Genomic DNA, 23,780 nt, shown 5'->3' with positions numbered 1-23,780 from the left:
AAAATCGAACACAAACAAACAAACAAACAAACAAACTGAACAGAATAAAAAAGCTCCTTGGTGAAGAGAACAAAACACAAAGGACGTGGCAGGTGTTAAAGAAATGTTGAAGAGGAGTGCAGGTGATGTAGGACACTGGGAAAATGCCACCTCAAAAATAAGTTAAAAGAAAATAATAAAAACAAGGTGTTAATGAATTGTGTAATAAAAACTAATAAAAACCTGTGAAAGTGAAAATCTAAAAACAATTGTCCTATTTCTCATTAAAATGCTGTTTTGCACGTGTAATGTGTAAAATGGGATATTTTGAGTACAAATATAACAAATACACTTGGTTAGATTTTGACTTTTTTATTTTCTGATTTTTTAAAAACACAAGAACTGACAGGAGGATTAATATGTGAGCCGCTGTGAGCAGTCCGATCCAGCAGGTGGCGCTAATACGCCTAAAATCTCTCTGTTACCGCCATTAAACACCAAAAGAAGGTGAAGAAGAAAATACTACCCACAATTCCTTGCCTCCTTCCGGTTCCAACCATTCCAGACTTAAGATGGCGGACCGGCGGCGAAGGAGGAGGCGCGCGTCCCAGGACAGCGAGGACGACGACGAGTCCGGTTCGGGTTCGGACAGCGGGAGGTCGGGGTCCCCGACGACCAAGAGCCGCGTGAGAGATCCCGAGCCGCCGGAGGCGACAGTGACCCGGGTCGAGGCGAAGAGCGACGTCGAGTCCGAGTGTGTGAGTAGCTGCCCCCGGACGTTAGCTCGCCGAGCTGACGGCTCCGTGTCCCGGCCGGGAGCTGTGACAGATACCGCTTCCATTAAAACTTTTCCCGGGGATTAAGCCCTCGCTTTTCTCGATGTGACAGCGGAGACATGAGCAGTGAGTAACGGAGCTGTAGAGCCACTTTAAACACGCTCCTCCGCTTCCTGCAGCGGCGGCGGAGTCTGAGGAAACTACACAGGTCCGCCTGTAACCGTTAGCGGACGTTAGGTGGCCGTCCAGCGCCGGCGGCTCAGTCTCAGCTCGGCAGTTTACTAATGAACACGTCTCAGGAAGTTGTGTTGTGTTCAGTCAGCCATTTCTAACACAAAGAGTCCGAGAAGTTAACTACAGTCTTATTTTCTTCTCTTTTGTGAAACCGAGACGAAAAGGCGCCAGTTGGACGCATTTACACGGCAACAGATTCTGCCACTACACCGGCTCGGGCTTCCCCTCGGCTGCTTTGTGTTATGGTGGTTTTTACTAAAGATAACAAGCTGTTTGCTCCGAATTGACTTGCTAGCCAGCAAGCTAGCAGAGTAGTGTTTCCACTGAGGTGTGTACGTGGTGTTGTTTGACAGTTATGAAGGCAGATGTCTGTTTAGCACCCAGCTAGGCCCTGCTAATGCTAATGCTCCATCGTGTGAGTCCGCCACGTCCTGCACACGTTAACTGTGATTAATGACCCGGAGATGTGTCGGTACATCAGGACATGACTCTTTTAAACTAACAAACAACTGTGTGTGATCCTCGGGTGCACACACAGGGTCACACTTGACTTAATAATATAGTTATGAGTTCAATTATTATTATACTGTTATAAATAGTCATTAACAGTGCATGTTTGTGTGATGGTGTGGGTGATTATCAGGGCAGGTATTCAGCATTTTCCCAATTATTGGTATTTTGTTGAATTGCCGATAAAATAACATTTTAAAATGTCGTACTTCGGCTCTGATGCATCATCTGTTGCCTGTTTGTGGTCTCAGTGTCCACAACAATATCTGATGTCACCAGTAACAGCTGATCAGCACTGAATAATCTGAATTTGAAAGTTACCCAATAAATGAAGTGGAGTGAAAGTATTAAGGAGTTAAAATGGAAATACTGTAGCACAGTACCTCAAAATTGTACATAAGTACAGTACTTGAGTAAATTGTACTTGATTACATTCCATTACTGGTTACTTTAGACTTTGAATCACTCACTTTCAATTATCAGTTATTGGTCTCCTGGGTTACTAATAATCTGTATTGATTTCGGCCCTGAATAAACCATACCAGTCGACCCCTAGTAGAAATATAATATAAATCGTAGTATAAGTAATATGTAAGACAATGATAACAAACAATGGCTCCATGCATGGATTACATGTCTTTCTTTCTCATTGACATGTAACTTGTCTTATCCAGCTGTAAGAACCAGGTTAGTTTAAACATACATAGAAACTTAAACAATCTCTGATACTCGCCTCTCAGATGGTTGTCATTTTAAGTTTACAAACCCTCTCGTTCCCGCCCAGGCTTCGTTAACTTCCGGTTCTGTGGCATGGTGTGGTGATCCTAACAGGAAGTGACATGCGCCTGTTTGTCCTTCTGTTTTCTTAGTATAGATACTTTTACAGTCAAATTCAACATAAAGATCAGGTGCTGACAGAAGTTTGAGCTTGCTTTGCCTCTTCTGCAGGATGATGGTGATGTCAGAGGAGTCACAGTAGACTCTGGTAGACAAAGTGTAGATTATCTGTGACCTGAATGGTGTAATTCTATTGTGATGGAGGAACAGTGTTTTCCCCAGGTAGACTCTCAAGGAAGTCTCAGGTGTGCAGGTTTCGGGGTATGCTGCCAAGAAGTGTAACATGTTTCAATAAACATATGCACACGCTGTTACTATTAAGTGTGCAAATCACAGAGTAACTCATGGTACGATACTGAAAAGATACGTTGCCTACGATAACGATAGTTTGTCTTTGCAGCGATTCTGTGAAACTTTAAACCGGTCCTTCAGAAGGTCGGGATCACCCCGGAGGAGCAAGGGAAGCTCTTTGTGATGAGAGCATTATAAACTTTGAAAGTCAAGTTAATTTCATTTATATCACCAAATCACAACAGAAGTCATTTCAGGTCACTTTTCCTATAGAACAGGTCTGGACCGTGTTCTTTTAATAAATAATGATGTTATTGATCTAATTTAAGCAGCGAGGATATTTCATTTCATTTTCTTCATCGTCGTGCATCTACGCTTCTCCTCCGCTCTCTGTTTTACGATGGGCGGAGCTTCGCACCGGCGTACACACAAACAAACACGTGAACACACACCTGCAGACAGACATGGAGAGAAGAGGACAACATGTCGCGTCGACCCCCACTGCCTGAAAAACAGGCGAACATATCCACGTTTTTTAAGCGCACTCAAAGTGATTCTGGCGAGGCAAACGTTAGCTCTGCTGCTAGTAGTAGCGAGAGTATCTGTGCCGCTGCTGGTTCAAGCACAGAGCAGAGTACATCCATGGAGCAGGGCAGCAGCCCACCTGCTTCACCCCCTCCCCCCGACAAGCAGCACAAATCCAGTCACCATAGGCTGACAGGGTTCGACCCACCGTGGGGTCGTTACAGCAAACACAATCGTTTGATAGAAATAGCAAGGAAACACATAGGCCTACAGGCTTATCTGTGAAATAAACAACATTTGGAAGATCCATCTTGATACAAAGATCGTAGGTATTCCACATGCACCGTTTGTTTACTTTTTCCTGGAGCGGGCCTTATGCTGCGTTCCAGACAAAATCAGAGGTCGGAATTTCCCAGTTGAAATTTCCGATTCCCGACCTCCAAGCTTCCCAGATGCATGCCATTCTCATTGTTGTGTGGCGTCAGATAACTGATTCTCCGTGAAGTCGGGGTAGATGGATTTGTGCCGAGTTCACAAGTAAGGACTCCGACTTTGAGTGGCGTTCCAGTGTACTTTTTCTAGTAGGAGGTCGGAAAATTCCTCCTGTCTCGAACGCAGCATTACTATGCGCGAGGGCCACTGTGACGCGTGAAAGCTTACTTCAGAGATATTAACGTTAGCCTACATATTATTTGGATAGGATTCCCTTAAATAAACGTGATAAATGTAAGTTATTTCATCATCGAAAATGTCATTACATTTAAGTAAATTAACACTGTCAGATAAATGGTTAGGTAAATTTGGTGATGGTAAACAAGTTAATTCTGAAAAAAAGAGTTATGAATGAATAATTGTTATGTTACTTATAATACTGTTATGTACTTAAGCCTAAAGAGCCCCTCTGGTGCCGGCAGACACATAGAAACCTCCCGGCAGGTGAACACTCACCTCCACTGCTACAACTCCATCCCAGGGGAAACACTGCACGGCCTGTTGATGTTTTTAAGCATAATGCTGTTTTTAGTCTGAATGAACTGTAAGAATTAGTTGGGTTTTTTTTCTCAGTTTTTAAAAGTTTCGTTCTTGGAGGAGACCAGTTTTTGGGTGGCTGAAGCTCAGGAGGTAGAGTGGGTCGTCCAGCAATTGGTCGGTTGCTGGTTCAATTCCCCGGCTGCATGCTGAACTATCCTTGAGCAAAATACTGAACCCCAAACTGCTCCTGATGTACATAAAGTTGTTCATTATCCTGGTGGGGAAGGAGAACTCCCAACCTATGTTTTCTTTTAAGTTTGTGGAAAAGGGGTCAGGTGTGCTTTGGGGTCCTCCCTGAAGACATTCTTACTCTTTTACTAATTTTTACCAGTGGACCAAGTCCACTAGAGACCACAGTACTGCTATTAAATCTTGTTAATCATTCAATGAGTTTTTGATTTAACATTTATTCGTCTCGCACGTTTCAAAAAACATCAACGCGCCTTACGATGGTCGAGAAAACCCTGTTAATGTTGAGGCGGGACGCTCTGAGCAGTTCTGCTGTGCAGCTGAGCAACACTTTGATGGTTTGGTGCTGATTTATAATAATAATCTTTTTGTCTCTCGTTGCAGGAGAGTGAAGATGGAGTAGGAGAAGGTAAGATATTTATCACTGCACAGCACACAATCTTATAGATTCAAAACTGCTGAAACCTAAAGGAACATAAAGAGTCGATTTAAATGTCGTTATCACACATTTTCTTTAATTGTACTGTGGATATATTAAACTGAGGCATGACACGGTTCTGTATCATTCAGTCCTCTCCTTCCTTCTGTCTGGTTCATCTAGCCGTCCTCTCCGACTACGATAGTGCAGATCCAGAGGAAAATGGCTCCCACTCAGAGGTAAAACACATTAGTTGTAAGAAACATTCATCAGGACAATATCAGTGCATGAACACATCCAGTCTGATGTGATGAGGGGAAACGGGAAGCTTCAAACAAACACAAATCATAATCCAGACCTTGTGTCTAACTGACTTAGGATCAGCAGTGTGATATGATGATGTTCATCGGTTGAGGTTTTTTAAACTACGTGTTCCTGCATTCCCTCAGGGTGTGGAGGAGGAAGAGGAGGCAGAGCATTTCAGCGATGAAGAAGCTCCAGCAGCAGCCAGCAAGGCCACGCCCTCTGCCACCAACAGCCCAGCAAAGGTAGAGGAGGAGGAGGATGAAGAACAGGAAGAGGAGGGGGAGGGGGAGGTGGAGGAAGGAGGACAGAGGAAAGAGGAGAGCAAGGCCGAGGAGAAAGGAAACCTGGCAGGAGAGAGACAGAGCGGAGACGGACAGGTGAGACTTCAGATTTTGACTCACTAATCTGCTGCTGAAAACAGTCCCAACACATTCACCACTTCCTCCTGTTGTCCGATAACAACTTCAGGAAATGATAAAACTTTTTTGTAGATTTGATTCACTTTAATACCAGTTTTGATAAAAGTGTTACGCCTAGTTATTCTGAACATCACACAGGCCTGTATGCAGGCTGATGACTTGTTCTGTTGTTTTAATGGTGTTGCAGTCATTTCTAAAAACATTTCATTTGCAAAACGGTTGTCTGTACTCAGTTATTATCGACAGCAGATAGTTGTACTGTTAGACTCTGCCATCTGTATGTTTTCTAATCTAATCGACACACACACACTCTCAGGAGTCCACAGACGACCCTGAAACCAAGGCCGGAGGGAAACCTGGTCAGAAGCTCGATGATGACGAAGACCGAAAGAACCCGGCCTACATCCCGAGGAAGGGTCTGTTCTTCGAGCACGACGTCAGAGGACACGCTCAGGAGGAGGAGAGGTGAAGACGCTTTTATCTGTTGTTATTATTTTTATTGCACGTCTTGAATTAACTTTGGTGTAGAAGGCTTCTGTAACCCCTTGACAACTGCCCTTGTTTAAGTAAAGATTTCTAAAACTGCCCGTGTCGACAGTGAGAGCCTCATCAAGAATCATCATTAGGAAAATTAGCTAAATAATGTCAGAATTGATATTGTTGTGTAGGCCTGTCACGATAATCAATAAATCAATTAATCATACGATAAATTAAAATGAGCTCGATAATTTTGCCGGCCTTGATAATTTCCATTTGCATGCTTGTTTGTTTTCCTCGTGTCTCTCACTAGAACCCTCTTGTCAGTCACTAGCCCCATTCACGCAGCCGTTTGCATGCGGGGATACTGCGCCAATTCTCCGCATCCGCCTTTGTGTGAACGTTTCAGATGCGGTGAGGGGTGAAATTTCGCTGCGCCTCCGGAGGTATCAGAGGCGAACCAAGCCGGCGGCGCGGAGCGAGGGCGTGTTGATCTGATGGTGTTGGTGTCTGATAACTCTACAGATCCTTCACTCAGCAAAATAAAAATAAATGTCCCACAAAGCAACGTTACAGGACCAAACAACAGGAACGTAGTAACTGGTCGTGTCTTTGGCAACTTATGTGAGGAAAAAAATACCGCAGTTATTCGTGGAGAAGTGTCTGTCAGCCTGTCGGTCTGACCGACTCTTCGTCACATTTCTGCCCGAAAAACAGCGTCTGTCCCCGGCAAAAGACTTTAACTCACCAAGTGTCTGTCGCGCGACGGTCAGTTACTGTTGTCATGGTGACGGTCAGCCCTCCCGACGAGACTCAGTGAACTTAGTGAACCCCGAGAGTGAAAGAGTCAGACAGCGTCCAGTTTACTGACGGCGATTATGTAATTATGTAAATTATAGAAAAACGTAACTTTGTCACTTTCCAGGATGTTTGGTGGGTCAGGATCTCAACTACAACACATTATAACAGCATCATATGATTATAAACAGACAGCTGGTACATGTTTAGATTAACAGGAGGACACCGGGGAAACACCTTGGAAAAAAACACATACGTCATCATCATCACGTGTACCGTCACGCCTCCGCATCACTACAGACAATGGTGCTAACATTGTTGCTGCAGTAAGGAACCGTGGCTGGCCATGGCTCAATTGCTTTGGCCACAGCCTCCATCTTTATTTATTTTGGATATTTAAAATGTCTTCTTCACATTCCAATGTTAAATATTCTTTAGAAATAAAGGTTTATTGATCTTTGAAAGGGTGTACTTGCATTATTATGCCATTATCATTATATTAGTTGAAAAATGGTCTCAAAGCGACAATATTATCGTTTATCGCAATAATTTCTAGGACAATTTATCGTCCAGCAAAATTTGTTATCGTGACAGGCCTATTATTGTGTTTATAAATATCAGGGTTCGTACGGGTGCTTGAAATCCGTGAAAGTGCTTGAATTTCAATGTTGTGTTTTCAAGGTCTGAAAAGTGCTTGGATTTTAGTTTAAGTGCTTGAAAGTGCTTGACATTATAACTCTGTCTTTCACAAAATTGGGATCAGACTGGATAGTTTGCTTATTACAAGGAGAAATAAAATCAGTAAGAGAACCGTATGTGGAGATTTTTTCACCTGGGCTCCGCTGAGCCTCTCTACGACCTGCCAGCCTGTGTGCGACCCTGCCCCGCCCCCTTCCAAGAGAGACAGCAGGAGATGACAAAAAGCTGGGAGGCTGCCGTTTTAACAAGGGTTGGCTTGAAAATGATAAGTACAAACAATGGTTAAGACGAGGACCGAATCAAAGAGTGGCGTCATGCAAGGTCTGTAAAAAAGATTAACGGATTTGTGCAATGGGAGAGTCTGCGCTCTCCAGTCACATGAAATGTAAGTTAAGACTTTTTGAGTAAGTTAGGCCAACGCTGCTTCTTAACACTTTGTTTATGCGAACCGCTAACGTTAGCTAAATTAGCGGTTTTACAGACTAAATTAAATAAAATGTAGTGTTGTCAAAGTTAACGTGTTAACCATAGACTGTAGAAAAAACATACGTGTTAACGCATGTGATTAATATAGAAACCATAACACGCTAAAGAATAATCAACGCACCATTAATCACGTTACATGACCTCGTTAAGTTAGCGCCTGACTGTCTGTGTATGCAGTCTATGGCCTGTGTGTGTATCGTCACACATGCAGCCTGGTAGCAATAGAGAAGGATGGCCATTTGGACTGATGACATGAACGTTCATCCAATTGTTACTAGTCATAATTTTCATTTCAGATATTTTTATTAGTTTATTATTTCTATTAGTCACAATGTATTTTGGATATTCCAAATTACATTCTGGATATCTGGAATAGTTTTTCATTTTGGATATCTGAGATGAAAATTATGACTAGTAACAATTGGATTGAAGAGATCTGAAATGGGAGTTTTTCCTAGTAAGAATTCTATTGCAGATATCCAGAATGTAATTGTGGATATCTGCAATTGAAAGCCCAATACACATGAATGGCAAAAGTGATGTCATTTGTTCTAGGAAGAATGCCATTGTGGATATCTGAAATGTTCTTTTTGATTAGGAAGAATTGAATTACAGATATCTGCAACACATATCCAGTCTAGCTATTGAATATTAAAATGGCCACTTATACTTTTTAAGGATTTTTAGACATCTTAAATTTAGTTTTGACTAGTACAATCAAAGTTGTAAATATCTTGAAATAAAATTTCTACTAGTAAGAATGTTATTGCGGATATCTTTAATAACCATTCTGACTAGTGAGAAAGGCTATTATGGCTATCTAAAATGTAATTACAGATAGGAGTGTGGTTCGATTAAATGTTAAAACGGCTTGCCATAAGAGTCAGAAACGGGACTGTTCAGTTTGTCTCTGTAACGTCACACCAGGCACTGACATCTGTAAGAGCTTTAAGTATGAAAAGGGAATGTTCACTTTTCTCCACTTTTCATTACTTACTTATAATAAAATAAGATTAGATGGCAAGCCAAGACTTCTTACAGATAGGTGACACGTTTTGAAACATAAAAATTTATGTCAAAAAAGGAAATTACAGGGTGCTCTCAGGTCTCTTTGTCTCGGTGCAAGTGTGCCTGAAGAACGCCAAGTGGCTTCCATTTTTTGGACAAAAGTTTGTGTTCTCCTTTAATTTCTAAACTTTTTGCTATTTTGAAACATAAATTTAGATGTTTACAGCTTAATACAATGTACATAATTGTGATAAAAAGTGAAAAAAAAATAAACATGAGTGTATATATTCCTGTAGATACGTATTTTACCCCAGTGATAAGGTGCTGGAAAAATTTGGAAATGACCCTTAAAAGTGCTTAAAAAATGCTTGAATTTGACCTTGAAAAATGTGTACGAACCCTGAAATGTCTTTGTAGTAAAGTTGGCAAAGATCATTAGGACAACTCTCTAATGTTAAAGTCAATGAGCTCGTAACCGTGAAGGTATTCCCTGTTTTATGTCTTCCTGTCTCTGTCCTCTCAGACCTAAAGGCAGGAACAGGAAGTTGTGGAAGGACGAGGGTCGCTGGGAGCACGACAGGTTCAGGGAGGAGGAGCAGGCGCCCAAGAGCCGCGAGGAGCTCATCGCCATCTACGGCTACGACATCCGAAATGGCGGCGGTTCTGGGGACCGGTCGTACCGGCAGCGCAGGCCGAGGTGAGCAACCCCTTAATGAGGAACAATGAAAGAAAAGAGAGTTAATGTTGATGTTTACAGTTGAACCTGTTTAATTTGAATGTCTCTGTCTCCCTGCAGACAAAACACGTCTCCCAGCAGAGACAAACGATGGAGAGATGGAGGAGAGAGACCGGTCCGGTCCTGGCAGAGCGGTGGAGGAGGAGGAGGTGGTCTGAACCGAGGAGGAGCTCCTCCACCCGCATCCACCCACCCCTCCTCTACATCCTCCTCCTCTGTCCCCCTCTCCTCCGCTCAGAGGAGCAACAATCCCTCTAGACCGCCTCCCTCCCGCAGCAGACCCTCCCACCAGAACCAGATGCACCTCCCGCCTCAGAACCAGTACAGGAATAATGAATCAAACGCACCCCAGATGCATCCCAGAGAACGACAGGGTCCTAAAGCTCCACCTGAGCCCGCTGACAGAGACAGAGGTGTGGTCAGCAGGGGAGGGCGTGGTGGGGGGAGGGGCGGTCCCTCTGTGGTCATTGAGGACATCACCCTCAGCCAGGGAGGCGTTAGGGAACAGGACCTGAGTGCTGTAACGACGGCGGCATCGTCACAGATGGGTGGTTACAAGTCTGCATCGCCAAGACGACCGCAGCAGGAACAAAGAGGGAGCGCTGACAAATCCGCGTCAGGATTGGCTGCTTCGTCCTCCACCTCTGACCCCTCCCTACAGTCATCAGCTGCAGCGACCAATCGTGAAGCGTCTCCTCCCAGTGAGCGGCCGGTGGAGCGTAAATCTTACTCGCTGGCTCGCAGGACTCGCTCTCGGCCCGCAGACCTGGGCAGCAAACAGGCGTCTGTGGAGGAGTCTGCAGTGGTTGGGAACGCCTCCTCCCCCAGCAGCGTGGGAGGGAAGAGCTGGGCGGGAGCCGGCGAGGGGCCGAGTCCGGGGGGAGGAGGAGGAGCGCTGACAGAGCTGGACCAGGACGTAGCTCGACTCAGTCTGGCAGGACAGAGCTGGAGCCAGAGCCCGACGTCATACATCCGGTCTGAGATGAGAGGTGAGTGGAGACAGTTTATCATCATCACCTGATCAGAGATTAAACACGGCTGATACTGAATCTGATCAATTAACATTAATATTGATCAGACAAAGTGGGATTAGAGGTGTGAATCTTCACATTCTCGACTTATTGTTACTGCACACGGCTGCTTTTAATCGTTTAATACGAGCAGTAAGATTCATCTGAGCTAATTTTTGTTTAATAAGTCTAAAATATAAAATGTAACATTATAAAACCAGCTCTGGTTTTATAATGCTCTGTTAGCTCTGTTCAGCCTCATATGCATAAAACAATGTTGGTCAACTAGCCGAGGAAGCTAAGCTAAGAAAACTGTATAAAGACAGCACAACTGAGGGAAACAGTGGCCCGCGGGGAAAGAAACACTGCTGTAACAGAGTGTCCTGGGTTCACCTAACGTCATGGAGACGTGATGTTGGTGCGCAGAGCAGCAACATACTTGGGTTCATTTCGTCTCCACACATCACAAACAACAACGACTCTTACCCTACGGCAACTCAGAGGGGACATACCTCTTCATTGTGCTCTCTAGTAGGGAGCCTTTTAAATCACAATGTTACAGTGGTCAGGGATCAGTAGTCCATGGCTGTCAGCCATCGGCGATGAACGGTGCATTCATCACCCTACTTCCTGAATGTGTCAGATGTCAGACTTGATTTTTGAAGTTGACAGCAGCTCCTCAGTTAACGCCTGATTAGCTGGGCCCACTGTCCTCCTTGTGGTTGCAGACGTTGGCTTCAGGGTGAAAACGACTAACATGGTTCCTCAGATTTGTCGTCACCAAAGTTTGTAATTTTTGTGACGTAGATTTGACTCACAGCCGTCACGTCCAGTTTGTGCTTCCCAATAAATTCAAATAAAATCCAAAATGAGAATGTATTCAATGTTTCTCTCACAGCTCTCAGACAAAACGTTTGTATCCTTCTTCTCCACAAAACTGAAACCTGCTGCTTTAATTCTCCTTCATTTCCTCTCAGAGGAACTTTCCAAAGAGGTTTTCACATGCAAGGATTCAGCCCAAGTGTCGTCCATAACAGTGAAAATATACACAGACGGACGTCAAGCAGTCATAAACAGGACTGCAATAACAGGTTATTCACATGTCTATAAATGTCGTGTTTTGTCCACAACTCAAAGATGACAAACATTTTATGTCTCTGCTGGAGAATCTGTCTGATTCTTGTGACGCGATATCTGAAGAACGCCCTGATATGTGAGTTTCTTCTACTTGGGTACAAGTATAAAGGATAAATTGACTGATGGTCAAAGGTCAAAGGTCATTGTGATGTAATGGTGGCATATTCTTGCAGGTGCGATAACTCAAACAGGTAAAAGTGCCCACTATGACCTGAGGATGAATGATTACAATTAGTGGTCATAGGTCACTGTGAAAAATCCATCCGATAATTGGGAAAGAGTTTGACACGTGTCTAGTAGGATAAAATGATGAAGTCAAAGGTTAAATGCACCGTTGCGTCATAATCTACAAAAAATGTTCTGTCCGTTATTCAGCGCCACAGCTCAGGAACAGAAACTTGACTGGTGTGTGGAGGCAAACAACCACGATGTTGTAATTCTAGTTTTATTTTTGTAATAAATTACTCAAACGGAACCAAAATGCCCCGCAGCATCTCTGTGCTGAGCCATTCACACCCGCACGGCTGGAGCAGCCATCAGGGACAGTTTGGGGTTCAGTGTCTTTATCACAGGATACTTCGACGTGTATCGGGGTATCGAACCCCCGACCGTCTGATGAGTGGACAACCTGCTCTACCTCCTGAGTAGGGCTGGGCGATATGGACTAAAAGTCATATCTCGATATTTTTTAGCTGAATGGCGATACTCGATATATATCGATATTTTTTCTGTGATGTAATTGGGGTTTCCCCCAAAGCATTCTAGCATATTAGATTCATTTTTTTCCAGAAGCAAACCCTTTAAAAAAACAAACAAACAGTCAGTTATAAGTTTAGGCCACATGCCAAATGTCACACAGGCACCTTTATTAACAGAGGTCACTCTGCACAAAATCAAAATGTACGAACAAAAAACTGTCTCATATATGAAATAAAAATGCTCCTTGAATAAAATAAAACAAATCCCTTTCCTGCATGACAAAAATATACAGTAATTAATTCAAAAATACAATACTGTTACAATTTTAACAGTAACAATAAACACTTTCCCACTGAGGTTGACAGTTCTGTAAATGATACAACATAAAGTCCTTCTTCCAGCTGTAAGAGAAGCTGCTGACAACTCTCTTACAGAGAAATGGCTCGTGTGATGTGGGCATCATCCATACTGTGTCTTATATAACACACACAATTGAAAAACACCTTTTAAAATCACTAATTATTTATTTATAAGTCAGGTCAAAGTTTAGTTGTAAGGCACATCTTAAAAACAGTCAACCAAACCAACCAAAGTGCTGTACAGTTATTAATTATAGTCTTTAATTATGAATTATTTGTGTATGATTACAGACAGTTATGGAATTTATTAGATACTATTATCCATAGTGACATACAGAATACATAAACACCACTGTTACCATGACTACAACTGACACACACACACACACACACACACACACAGTGTTTTACTGAGCATTTTGCCTGTCATATATTTTCTTCAAAAATAATTCAATATTGCACTTACCAATGGCCAGATGAAGTCTGTGACCAAAACACTGCATCCTTGGCCACTTTGTCAGTTGCAGCACTTTGACAGCATTACTCCCGTTGTCCGTCGTCACAGCAACTAGTCCCGTTGGGTTGAGATTCCAGCTTTTAGGGCCTCCTGCAGGGCTTCGGCAATATGCTCCCCTGTATGATCTTGCGGAAAGGAGCTGGTCTGAAGACATGCACTTTTCATCTCCCAGTCCTCCATGAAGTGCACCGTCACACTCATGTAAGGTTCGCAGGTCCTGCTGGACCACATGTCGGTGGTCAGCGCGTAGTGAGACACTTGTTCTTTCGTAAGGCACACCAAGGGTGAATGAAGCAGGGAGAGGGAGAGGACAAATAGGTGTGAACTTGCGGCCCATGTATTGTCATTTTAACGCAAAATGAACTATATCGATACAAGCGTTGTCCCGCGTTATATCTCGTTTAGAAATATATCGATATATATTAAAATATCGAGATATCGCCCAGCCCTACTCCTGGGCCACCGCTTCCTCTGGTGCTGCAGCTCTAATAATGAATTTAAAACAATTAATATGTAAAATATGTGTATGTGAAGGGAGCTGAAACACCAGTTATATGTGCAGATGTGGACAGTTTAAATAACATGCTGAAATAATCATCTGAAGATCTGTGTGATGTATCAGGTGTTGAGTCAACATGAATCAGAGCAGGATTATGAAACGGAGCTGATGTCTGTAGAAGGTAACGTCTCTGCTTCCCAGTAAAACAAACTGGTTCCTGTTTGTGTTCACAGGCATCTCCAGCCCAATGCACCTGCCCAGCGGCCCGCCTCAGTTCTCCAGCATAGAGGAGATGGGTGTCGGCTCCAACCGGGCCAAACGCTACTCCTCCCAACGACAAAGGGCCGTACCTGAGCCGGCACCGCCCATGCACCTGGGAGTGATGGAGGGACACTACTACGAGCCCAGTAAGATCAGAACCAGTACAAGATGACATTGACACTAACACACTGAGTGAACATCAGCTGCAGACCAGTCAGTCCGTCTCGGACTGATCAATGTTGAAGCTGGTGACAGGAGAAGCGTCGTTATCTATATCAAGAATCACACTCGGTGTCAATTATTGTTGTCACAATACTCGAATATTTAACTTCCCCCAAAAATGTAGATATTCGACACCATGTTTGAGTTGAACAGGTAGAGATAACTTCTTGTTTTCTTGGCCGTCCATCTGAAGGTGTGTGTGTGTGTGTGTGTGTGTGTGTGTGTGTGTGTGTGTGTGTGTGTGTGTGTGTGTGTGTGTGTGTGTGTGTGTGTGTGTGTGTGTGTGTGTGTGTGTGTGTGTGTGTGTGTGTGTGTGTACATTAAACTGGAGGTGTTGAAGACGAGCAGCAGACGGAGCAGTGAGGCTCTTCCTCCTGATCACCAGCGGAGGGCAGTATAGGTTGAACATGACTGTTACATAAGTGTCTTTGCTCTACACATTTGTTTCCTCCACTGGGTTGTTCCAAACTGGCCTAAAAGGGTCCTGGTTCGGTTCTATGTTTGGACCAGACATAAAAGACTTGTGGTGTCAGGAAACCTCCCGTCTGTGCTGATGTTCAGGAGAGATCCAGATGAGTCCTGACCGGTCAGCTGCTGCAGGAGATGGAGAGCAGGCAGACCATCATAATGACAACAAGCTCATTTAAACACATTGTTGTGTCATTAATGTGACGGTCTGAGTTCAGTCCAACGAGACACAGTGAGCGTGGAGATGGTCACAGATCTTCACAACCGACAGTTTCTGCAGTGATGCATCAAGCTGATGGCTGATGATGCACGGACTCAGATGAAGATGAAATGTTCATGCAAGACGTGATTTCATGAACTCACTCCTGCTGAAAGACGTTCAGTCTTTCAGTCCAGTTCCAGTTTAATCTTTACTGAGATGTTAAATCAATACAGACTCTGATCAGTGATGGAAGAAGTATCGAGATCTTTGACTTAAAGTAGTCTTGTCAAAAACATCAACACATTTATACAGATCCATGCTGAATATTTGAATTGGTGTAATTCTCATTTTTTAGTATCGGTACAGTGGTGCTGATACACAGATGTGTCCATGTAGCCTTAGTTGTTCTGGACCCACGGTACACAAACCTTTATATAAAAATGTGAAATGTTATGTCCTTCATGTTGGCTCAGTTTTCCCGTGGTGTCAAATATCAGTATATTTAAGGTGTAGAGGCCGGTTTACTCCATGATAAGAACTTCGTACTAATGAATGAATGAATGAAGAGACTTTTTTTAAATTCAAAGATAATTTTCAAGTCAATAAAGTGTCAGTTTGTCATCAGACTGTGACGTCATTATAAAGACGTCACAGCCGACGGCGTCGTTAGTGACGTCACAGCCGATGGCGTCGTTAGTGACGTCACAGCCGACGGCGTCGTTAGTGACGTCACAGCCGACGGCGTCGTTAGTGACGTCGTCTCCTGACTGAAACATTGTAGAGCTGCTCCTGTATATCAGCAGCTCACAGAACTGAACCAGAACCAGAACTGCAGTTGTCAATATGAGCAGATTTATTGTGATGTTCATCTTGTTTATGAGCTTTTCTGAGCCCAGTTGGCTCCATGTTGGTGTTGGTTCTGGTGCTGATGAGACGATGTAGTTCAACACAAAACTACATGAGCTTTGACTTTATCAACATTTGACTTCTTTCAAAGCATTATTGCTCAGAATGTTTCATTAATGTTGTCAGGATGAATAAATCTTCATAAATGAATCATATATTTGCATGAAATGTTTTACAGAAACGACGGTTGTCACATAATAATAAGTCAATGACAGTCTGACATATATATTATATATTTAACCCTCACAGATCTTCAGTATTCTGCCTCATCGTGTACAAAGTGTTTGTGTTCATATCATCATCAGGCTCGACTCTCCTCTGATGTTGTGAAGTGAAGGTCCTTAAAGTTGAACTGAAACTTTTACATCAACGTTGTACTGAATTGAAGTTGTCTCTGTCTCTTAGTGTCGTATCAGGGACCAATCTATGCCCACGGGGAAGGCCCCGCCCCCATCCCGCCACAAGGCATGCTGGTCCAGCCGGAGATGCACATCCCCCACCCCGGTGAGCGGAGCCGCCGACCTCAGTTTGTAACGATGACGGTTAGAGTTTCTGTTTGAGATATTCACCTGTCTGCCTCCTCCTCAGGTCTTCATCCCCACCAATCAGGCGGCCCGATCGCTAACCCCGCCCTCTACGGAGGCCCACCTGTTTCTCTGTCGCCGGGGCAACCACAGCAGCTGCTGCCGCCGCCTTTCTACCCTCCGCCTGGAGTCATGACGTTCCCTTATCCCGCTATGTACCCGAGTCCACAGGTAAACACTCATCCACTGTTCCTCCAGTAATCTGGTACTCCAGTAATCTGGTACTCCAGTAATCTGGTACTCCAGTTACCTCGCATACAGAAATCACAAAATGTTTGGTCATCGGGTCATTAGATGTTTTTAACATCCTGGAAATCCACAAACTATGTGTCTGAACTCAGTGAATCTCCTGCTTCAGATAATAAAGTTTAAAGTGATTTGAATTGTGTGTGTGTGTGTGTGTGTGTGTGTGTGTGTGTGTGTGTGTGTGTCAGTCCCAGGTGACCTACGGAGGTGTGACGTACTACGACACGATGCAGCAGCAGGCTCAGCCCAAGCCTTCGCCCCCCCGTCGCACGTCCCAGCCCGTCACCGTCAAGCCCCCCCCTCCGGAGTTGCACTTCGCCTCAGAGTGACCCCGCCCCTCACCCCTCCCCCCCACCCAGTCTCAGCCTCACTCTGATCCGACAACTACAGGTGAGCACACGTCCTCTTCACCTGTCACAGGTGGGATTTATTTTTATGCTCGATTACCTTTCAAGTCGTTTCTCTGTGGAAACTCACATTTGTAGAAAAGTTCTGAAGGTGAGTGGTTTTCTTTTAAAACGTCTGATTATGTCTTTAGTTCTGTTTTCTTAAAACAAAACCAGACAGCAGTTCCTCTGACGGCCTCTTTAATCCTCTGTGTGAAACGTCCCTCTGCGTCTCTCTGTTCGGTTTGTTTTTTCACAACAAAGTCAATTCTCTTGCCAAAAATCCTTCTGGCATCTCTGCCACTGTCGTTTAGAAATCCAAATTCTCTCGACATGTAAATATTATGGATGATACCGATTGAATAGTAACCAAGGAAACTGACTGTGAACAGATATTTTCGACTGTGGCTGTGAATCTTTGGCCTCGACTCGATGTGATTCCAGTCTGTTTGATTCAAACGATTCTTGATTGAATGAACGGAGGAGAGGGCTCCATCAGTCTTATGTTTCAGCTCACCGTGTCCTCAATCTGCTGAAATACAAAATGAAACACAACTGGAAATTAAAAGAAACCATCCAAATCAAAATCTAATTATTTTTATAGTGTATATATTTATTAAATGGCCTGATCACCTCAGAGGGCTTTACAATCTGTACAGTGAACGACGTCTTCTGTCTTTAGAGCCTCCATGCCCATTATCTGCAGCCTTTTCATCTTACAACGTTAAACACATTAGTTAATTAATTACCTCCATTGTTGTCCAAGACGCTGAGCAGGCGCAGAGTTTCTGAGGTAAAACTGACTGAAGAAATGAACTCTGTGTCGGTCCGGTAACATTGGTCCTACTGCACGTTCGTCTCTCACCGGTAGAGAAATGCTCCAGAAGATGAACTTGTAGATAACTCTGGTGAGTGCTTGCTTTAAATTGTCCGGGCGCTGCGACATCACAGTAATTAAAATTCTACATCCATTTTTGACATTTGTGGGTCGATTCTGGATCGTAGGAGAGACGAATCTTGATTCTTATGTGAATTGATTTTTTTAGCCGGCCATGTTTGGGACTGACACATTTGCAGTAAAATAAAAATATCAGTCGTCGTCCTAACCATGGATGGAATATAACTAAGTGCAGTTTATTTCTGTATTTAAGGACATTTTCTGCTGCTTTATACTTCCACTCTGCATTTATTTAAAAACTTTAGTTCCTCTGCAGATTAATTTGTGACAAGAACCAATCAGAAAGTGTTGTGGGTGGGACACTGAGTGAAACCAAAGAGTGGTGACTACAGACAGACGGCATGCTGCATCAGAGCAGGTGTAGAGTACCTGCCTCGATAATCTGTCGCAAGTCAGTATCGCTCATTTCAAAACAAACTGCACTGTGAAGAAACGTGTCATGTGAAGGTTGTTCTACAGGAGCCTCCTTTACCTTCATTTCCTTCTTATCGTCTTTGAAAAGGTCTGCTTGGTGTCAGCGGAGAGAAAAATGCAGCTTTTGCTTTATCTTGTCTGAAGGAGCGGGATGGGAGGGTCAGTGAGGACACCAACCTCATCCAGGGAGGGACGGGAGGACGGACGGACGGACGGGTGGACGGAGGTGAAGACGGACTCTGCAGGTGACTCACAGCATCTCTGGTGGAATATGACTTTTTCTTTTTACTCCTTATTTTCTGCCCTGTAGCAGTTGGGCAGGTCGGACTGTCGTGTTACTCTGCAACCGCAGGTTTGACCCCGTCGACGCTGAACCCTGAACACGTAAACGTCTGCCTGTCGGACTGACCGGTTGAAACCCTTTAGAGCCACTTTGAAGCATTTAACGTCACAGAGTGGGACGGTCGGAGTCCAGCTCTGATGTGTGGATGAGTCGTCCTGTTGGTGTTGCTTCCTCACAGTGTTGAAGCAGCAGTCTGAATCCTGACCGCTGACAGGCAATACAAACGGTTTCCTCTGTTATCAGTGATCGCTTTACTTCACACTGTACATCAGTTACTGCGGGAGGTTCCTGTCATTCTCCACCCTCCACTGTAGTTACTGCAGAAAGTTGAACAAGATTCAAACTAAACCAGAGTTTATCTGCAGGATGTTTGTGTAAATAGTTTGAATGTGTTCTCGCTGACTCGGTGCTTCCTGAAAACCTCCAGATGTTCCCGTCATGTTACAGCTGGTCGGCCTTTGTTAGATTTGGATGTTTTCCCCTCTTCACACAGACGGAACGTTTTATATTTGCCTGCATTTCTTTGTTTCTCCTCGTACATCAGCTCTGTGTTCGTTTCCATAACTGACTGTTCGATGGAAATGTGTACTGCTGCGTGTGTCGGACCAGAGGCTGCAACTAGTCAAAGTTTAGTGGATAAAATGTCAGAAAATAGTGACGTATTCCAATTCCTTCAAATGTTCAGTGATATTAAAAAAAACTTCTGAGTTTCACCTGAGATAATTGACTTTAATCATTAATCAGAATTCCTGCAGGTTGATTGATTTTCTTTTGCTCTCATTCATAAATCTTTTCACCTCGCAGCAGCGACGAGGACAGAAAAGAGACGACTGTCGTTTCTCTGCAAATAACAAAATCTGTCAGGGCCGGGCGAAAGGGTCGCAACATAAAAGGTGCAATATGTAAGAAATTATACTCCACCAGGGTAACTGCTCACCGTATTCTGTTTATACATCCACCACTACTGTTAGCTTGTTAGCTCTGTTAGCCGTGCAGCTAGCTGGACTACCAGGAGAGTGTTGGTGATGACACCAAAGGCCCGGGGCTAGCTGGTTAGCATGCTAACTTCTAATGTCTTTGACATAATATCAAAACCGTTATTTCATGACATTCAGATGATGTTCGAAGTTAATTATTGAGTGTTTTGAACCAGAATTCTTACATATTGCACCTTTTTAAAGAGCAATTCTGGTGTTTTTAAAGCGTTAACACAAAGGTCTGTCTGTAGGAATCGATTCTGTGATGTTGTCAGTAACCTGTCAGAGACCGTGTCAGCATTATGTTACAGCTGAGGAGATCTACTGGACGATTCCCAAACTTTGAAATATGAATCATTAACACACCAGAACATGTAAATAAAAGGCCCAGCTTTAAAAAATACCAGAATTCCTCTTGAAAAACATTTTTATCATTGTTTCATGTGCAGAACAGTTAAACAAGAAGAAAATAATAATAATATAAAACACCTGCGCCATCTGGATTTAAACAAATACAAGTTATTCCATGTGACGTTGGACCGTCAGCAGGTCGACTGAACACTTGTGATCCAGATCAGTGAAGTCTTTGTTCGGTCTGTGCTCTAAACGTGACTGTTGAACCAGAGGCAGGATGGTCCTGTGACCTGCAGCAGGTGATCATGAAGATAACCCATCACGTCACAGTTCACAGGACCGCCGTGACTCTAGACCGCTGCCATTGACGTAAAAACATTTTTTGTGTACGTCCGAATGACTGTATTCAGTTTTCACATTAATCAAACTAATTGGCTCTGTCACCCAGCCCTCTCTTCACTGTTTATATAAATGGTGAGTGTGTTACTATGGCAACAGACCATCCAATCACACTCGGTGTCAGTGTTTGACATAACCAGTGTGACGGTTAAATGTTACCGGTGATGTACCAAGACGTGATGCAACTGTTTTCACTGATTCGGCGGACCGGCCCTTTAAGACTGGACCGAACGCACAGTTTGTTGTTTTCTGACGGCAGTTTTTCCTTTTCGTCCTCCCGACGAGCAGGAAGTCAAACTAACGACACAAAAGTTGCACAAAAGTCGTTGGCTCGTCCGAGAGAAGCTGCTGCTGCCGCCTGGCGGAGGCGTTTATTGTTGCTGTAAATAAAAATTCTAAATGTGTATATAGAAGCTTGAACAGATAAAATAGAGCAGTAAACATATTCTAATAAAACTACTAGTGCTACAGAACAGTCGGCTTCTGATTCAAAACGCATCGGCAGGGACCTCGAATGTTAACGGTGGATATAATTTAGAGAGAAGTAGCGACGACGAAGGAGCTGTGTGGCTTTAGCTTTCATCTGTTTTGTATTTTTTTCCTTTTTGAAATGTCGCTCTGTTTAATTTTAATACTGTTTTTTTATTAGTAGTAAAGGCAGGAGTGAAGTGACGACTGCTGAAGATTTCTTTGTTTTCACACGTTAACAACACACTGAGGAAACCACTCAATAAACCTGAAATGATTCACTCCTTGTCATGTGTTTGTCCTGAAACAAAAGTACTCGTTAAACAAGTGTTTCCGTGTTTTACATCAGAATTAAAGAACTTTGTGCTCATCGTTAAATTAAAAGCAGGAAGTGTATGTTTTAGTCCTGGATGATTTATGGTGATTAAATGACAAAAAAACTGACAACAGAACCAGTACTTTCAAGTATCCAGAATCAGCATTCTGTGACTTTGGTCAGTGGACACATCACAATTATATGTTGAGAGAATAATCTCAGATTCTGATTGTGGAAGACTTCCAGCCCAGAACCAGAGAGGAAAACAGTTTACATGAAATACAATGCTCACTATTGTTGTGACATCTAAGAGTTCAAATTCTCCATATCCCCCATCTGCTTCGATGTTAAAGCCACAATTCAGTTCAATTTAAATTCCCCTTCTTTCCAGCGCTGTCACATGTGGATCAGTAAAGATCAACAGATCGTTGGTTTTATGTCCCTTCACACTCTTATTTACAAGGATGGTTTACAGCAACGGCTCCACTTCAGCCTTCAGTCATTCAACAATAAACTACAGGAGAGAGAAATTCAGTTTGTTGCAAAGTTCAGTTCCACTAATCTGTCCGGAGTGAACCCTCCGCACAAACAAATCAATGAAGGATCTCTGAAGAAAAAATAAACCAACATGTCCGACGCTGTCAGTTTCCTCTGGTACCAATCAGCTGATCGCCTTCATCACACAGGAGAAGAGTCTGGAAGTGATGCTGCAGGCTAACGATAAGCTAGCTGCAGGCTAAAGCTAAGCTAGCTATGTCGACTTTTAAGTGTTTATTTTCTTCAGGGACGAACAAGCAGCGGTGTAGAGAGAAGAACTAAAATGGAGGGAGAATCAATGATTGATTGAGCTTGACAGCTTGCTTTGATTGATTAATTGAAAATGAAAATCGTGATGCAACGATGATATTTCCCCCTGAATGTGAATCATCGCTGTAAATCTGTAAAATCAAGGAAAAACATGTTTCCACATATACAGTCAGAGTTAAATATGGAAGCACGTTTCTGTCGGACTTCCTGTTAAAACTGACTCGGTCCTTTATTATTGTGTGACTGAAGGTGTGGAGGCAGGTGTGATACTGAACTCACACAAGACCAGGCTCTTAATGAAACATTAAGAAAATGTTCTTCCATGACTAGATGACTGTTTGTTTGAGTAGCTTCAGCCTTGGTGCTGCTGGATACATCTGAAGTTCTGACCGTTTATTTTGAGTACAAGATCTCCCAAATCATGATCTTTAAAACTGAACCAGAACCTCCCGAGCAGATGTCCGTTTGTTTCCTCCCCGTCAGAATCTTCTTCGTTTCTCTTTTCTCTTGGGATGAACACCTGAAGATGGCTGTGTGTTTTGGGGGAGGAGTCAGGGGTCGTGGTGATGTCATCCATCCAGCGGCTCACTTCCAACTCAGAAAAGTGACTTTTAGTTTCAGCTCTTTTGTTTTCAGTCGTAGAATATTGTCCAACTTTGTTCTTCATGTGTTGAAATGTTTGATATTTAAATATTAAAATCATTAGCGCTGAGCTGACGGCTGCACAGTGTGATGACATATCTGTTAACCTGAGCTGACCAGGCTGTGTTCACTGTGACCGCTGTTTGTTTCAGTGTGGTGATGCTGATGATGATCAGCTCATTAATGGTTTTGTTTCAGTTGGTTTGTCGTCCACTCAGAGGATCAATAAAGAACCTAATGAAACTGAACATGTGACGTCTGGTTTGTGTGTCTGCAGCTCAACGTTAACACAACAGGAGACCTTCACTGAACATCTGAAGGCAAACGGGTCATAACGTAATCGAGCAGCATCATTTTAACCGGGACAAAACAAACGCCAGCTGTCTAATACAAACACAATAAACCAAACCAGGCAGCAGCGTGACGGTTAGCGGCGCCAGACGTGTTCACAGCACTCAGCATCGTCCAGAGGCGCCGTGAAAATCCACGAGACGCTTTGAAATGAAAATCAGCAGAAAGTCTTATTGTATTTACTTTAAAGCAGTAGTACTGTAGTAGTAATACAATAGTTTTACTGTAGTAGAAGTAGTAGCAGTAATAGCTGTAGTAGTAGTAGCAGTAGTACTTGTAGTGGTAGTTGTAGCAGTAGTAGTAGTAGTAGTAGTAGTAATACAATAGTAGTAGTGCAGTAGTAGTAGTACTGTAGTAGTAGTACTGTAGTAGTAGTACTGTAGTAGTAGTACTGCAGTAGTAGTACTGTAGTAGTAGTAGTAGTACTGTAGCAGTAGTAGTTGTAGTAGTAATACAATAGTAGTAGTACTGTAGTAGTAGTAGTAGTACTGTAGTAGTACTGTAGTAGTAGTAGTACTGCAGTAGTAGTAGTAGT

The 23,780-nt window shown here is 43.3% G+C and overlaps 1 protein-coding gene across 2 annotated transcripts; it reads left to right on the top strand.

Moving 5' to 3' along the window:
* The first annotated feature begins 531 nt into the window (after nt 1-531).
* On the top strand, nt 532-19,654 carry casc3 (casc3 exon junction complex subunit). Of its 2 annotated transcripts, none has more exons than XM_073494229.1 (12): nt 532-737; nt 4,758-4,782; nt 4,975-5,030; nt 5,241-5,474; nt 5,833-5,981; nt 9,508-9,681; nt 9,781-10,709; nt 14,175-14,348; nt 16,406-16,504; nt 16,589-16,755; nt 17,019-17,220; nt 18,733-19,654. In XM_073494229.1, the coding sequence occupies exons 1-11, from the start codon at nt 552-554 to the stop codon at nt 17,157-17,159; spliced, it is 2,334 nt and encodes a 777-aa protein (XP_073350330.1). In that variant the 5' UTR covers nt 532-551; the 3' UTR covers nt 17,160-17,220; nt 18,733-19,654. The 2 variants fall into 2 exon arrangements, with proteins under 2 accessions (XP_073350330.1, XP_073350331.1); XM_073494230.1 differs by having other exon boundaries at nt 18,677-18,735.
* The last annotated feature ends 4,126 nt before the right edge of the window (nt 19,655-23,780 follow it).

This window comes from Pagrus major, chromosome 23, assembly GCF_040436345.1.
Source record: "Pagrus major chromosome 23, Pma_NU_1.0".
Taxonomy (NCBI): Eukaryota; Metazoa; Chordata; class Actinopteri; order Spariformes; family Sparidae; genus Pagrus; species Pagrus major.
This window is presented reverse-complemented; position numbering and strand designations above follow the sequence as displayed.

Coding starts and splice junctions, on each gene's coding strand:
- casc3 (XM_073494229.1), top strand. CDS start 552: ATGGCGGACCGGCGGCGAAGGAGGAGGCGCGCGTCCCAGGACAGCGAG. Junction 5,982..9,507: donor CACGCTCAGGAGGAGGAGAG/GTGAAGACGCTT, acceptor CTGTCCTCTCAG/ACCTAAAGGCAGGAACAGGA. Junction 14,349..16,405: donor GGGACACTACTACGAGCCCA/GTAAGATCAGAA, acceptor TCTGTCTCTTAG/TGTCGTATCAGGGACCAATC.